At 36.4% G+C, this 2859-nt stretch overlaps 1 protein-coding gene across 1 annotated transcript in view; it reads left to right on the top strand.

Moving 5' to 3' along the window:
* SCNN1B (sodium channel epithelial 1 subunit beta) overlaps nt 1-2859 on the top strand; it is a gene marked incomplete in the record, with an annotated part of 47272 nt that overhangs the window by 34937 nt on the left and 9476 nt on the right. The window contains 1 exon segment of the mRNA XM_072417806.1: nt 2373-2490. Coding sequence (XP_072273907.1) covers nt 2373-2490 — 118 coding nt within the window.

Here is a 2859-nt window from a genome sequence, read left to right as displayed (position 1 = left end):
CACTGTCCAATGTCTTATTTTCGGAATATTGCCATGATGCTCGGTAAAGCTATATCATTACCTGGTAGAATTGAATAGAAGCAAGAAGACACAGGAATTTTAAAAATGGGAAGCATGGGGACATAAAGGGCATGGTTCCTTTGTCACCAGAAAAGTTGCAAATAAAATATGTGTTTAGAATACTTATATATATATATATATATATATATATATATATATGAAAGAGCTAACTAGATTAGTAATCCTTGGCAAACCAACAAGAACTAGGTTCATCTAGGTTATTCTAGGTTAGTGCACATCAGATGTGGGTTACAGTGATGTGCAATGTTGCAAAATCTGGGATATGCACTTTTCTAGAAAAGTAAAAATAAAGTACTTGTTTTAGAGGGTTGGTGAGCTCCAAAGAGGAGAAGAGAAGAACAAGAGAAGTGCTAAATGAATAATTATATATTCTAACAGCATTTTAGGCCTTTTTTTGTAAAAATATTTAAATATTTTAGGGTTCTTTGCACAGTTGACCTGCTGATAAAACCATCCCATACTTATCCTCTGGTTGCAATGCCCATAATTTGGTGTTTGTTGCTTGCCAAATGCTGAGCTAGTCTCTCTACAATGTTGAGATGACTACTCCAGTGTGTATTGTGGGGAAGAACAGGTCATTGAGAAATTGACTTTCTTAATAGCTGCTCTTGTATCTCAGAGACTTAATTAAAATTACAAGACATAGAAACTCTTGTCAAGCCACAGGGGATCTGCATAAGAACATAGTGTACACCTGGAGCAAAATAACTCAACACGGAATAGATAAAATATGTGTTTGAGGCTGGCAAGCAGCTAAGAAATACTTGTGACGGTGCCCAGGTAGCTGTGTGATCATTCTTCCGTTCCTTCCAAATTATAGTCCTGTAAATACTGGGGTGCATTTTATTAGACACCAACTATTAATCAAAAGAAGAAAAGATTAGACTGTTTGTTCATATTAGTGGGTAAAGCCTGTAATTTGCAGAAGCAGAATTGTTGTAATATTGCAAGTAATTGTTAAGGAGTATTTCAAATTTCTATATTTATGGAAAAGACTTCTGAATGGTAGTTTTACTGAAATATCGTTTAAAGGATTAGTCTACCAAAACATTTCCTTTATGTCTGATAAGAGTTTTTGATCTTTTAGTATTTATAAGCCCTGATCCTATTCAGTTGAGAAAAGATTACAGTCTATGAAAAGATAAGGTATTTTAAATAAGCAAGGAAAAGCTTGGAATACTTCTTAGAATACTTAGAATAAATTAATACTTCTTATAACTTGGAATACTTATTACGTTTGTAGATTATGGTCCTGTTGACCAATTTCCCCCCAAAAATTGGGAGGGAGGGAGGGAGGGAGAGAGAGAGAGAGAGAGAGAGAGAGAGAACTCCGGTATTACTTATTTGTATGGGCAGAGAACTAAATTGGCTTGTTGGGCTTTAACCCAAGCCAGGTAAAGATGTTTCCAAGATTGTGTACATTAACTGAGCTTGAAACATCTCGAGGTGCTGTGCTTAGCTACAAAGGCCCAAATAAAGACATCCAAAGGTTTCTTTCATGCTGTTGAAAGTACCAGGGCTGTCTTTAGGAAGTACACAATAAGGTAGATCTTTTCTGGTTCTTCACTCCCACATGGTGAGTCAGAACTTCTGGCTCACAAAGAACATGGCCTTGGCAGCAGAAACCCGTGAAAGTGAGAGTGAAATGTAGGCAGTCAGATCTGGAAAAAGCCTGTTCTAAGAAACTTGTACAAAAATAAAACTGTTTTAGCACGGGTGTTGTAATAGGTGCCATTAGACATGATGACCTAACATAAATTGCTACAGTCAAGAAAAACATTGGAAAAACTAGAGAAAACCTTAGATAGAAGTTAAAGTGGAAAGAAAACCTTCGATTACTAAAACATTTCCTGTTGGCACTGCTCTCTGACCCTTCTTATTGTGCCAGAGTGGTTCCTTCTGCTAAGATGTGTTAAGAGAACTGCCCCCTCTGTGTTTGTACAGGGTTGAATGATTTTGCAATACTATATTATGAACAATATGAATATTATTGTCATTTATGTTTTTTATGGTTATGGACCATGCCATATAATGAATCCTGACATAGCTGCTTATGGTCTCCATAGGTCCATGTGACAGGGGAAATATAACAACAGTTTGGAGACAGGGAGCATTGTCACCCTATAAAATGAAGTTCCTAAGTTCTAGGGAGTACCACATTTTTTACAGGCATTTTTATGTTCTTTCTTTCTTTTACATTCATCAAATATTAGTAACTGAGTTAAAATGATGCTTACAAACACAATAAATATATAAATAAATTGAGCGTTTCTTTTGCATTTTGTTTTCAGTCTTGCTTACGATCCTGCTTCCAAGATTTGATGGTGCAGTACTGTAATTGTGCACATTACCTATACCCACTGCCTGATAATGCCCATTACTGTAATAACGAAGAAGATCCTGATTGGGGTAAGTAAAAGGAAAACTTTGTAAATGTTATTCACCAGCTCTCCATGATTAGTAATAGCACATGGGTCATGTATTTTGCTTTTGTCAAACTTCCCGTCATGGCCATGAGCACTACTTACTTCATGGCAATGGGTAGCTCAAGCTGCAATACATCCTCTAAAATGTTAAAGGCTGCCTTCAAATGCTTGGAATATGAAAAGTGCTTTGGGGTGAGGAGACAAGTGAAGAATACAAATGCCTATGCAAAGCACATGTGTGCTAATAGGGTGCCCAAAGTAATGTTCTGTGGTCCATGTACACCATGTAACTTGTATAAAAAAAGATCTGTGCCATTGCATGCTTCTGGCTGATAAAAAAACTTTATGAGAT

The sequence above is a fragment of the Pyxicephalus adspersus genome, chromosome 7, assembly GCF_032062135.1.
Source record: "Pyxicephalus adspersus chromosome 7, UCB_Pads_2.0, whole genome shotgun sequence".
Taxonomy (NCBI): domain Eukaryota; kingdom Metazoa; phylum Chordata; class Amphibia; order Anura; family Pyxicephalidae; genus Pyxicephalus; species Pyxicephalus adspersus.
The sequence above is the reverse complement of the archived record's forward strand: the minus strand, read 5'-3'. Positions and strand labels throughout refer to the sequence as shown.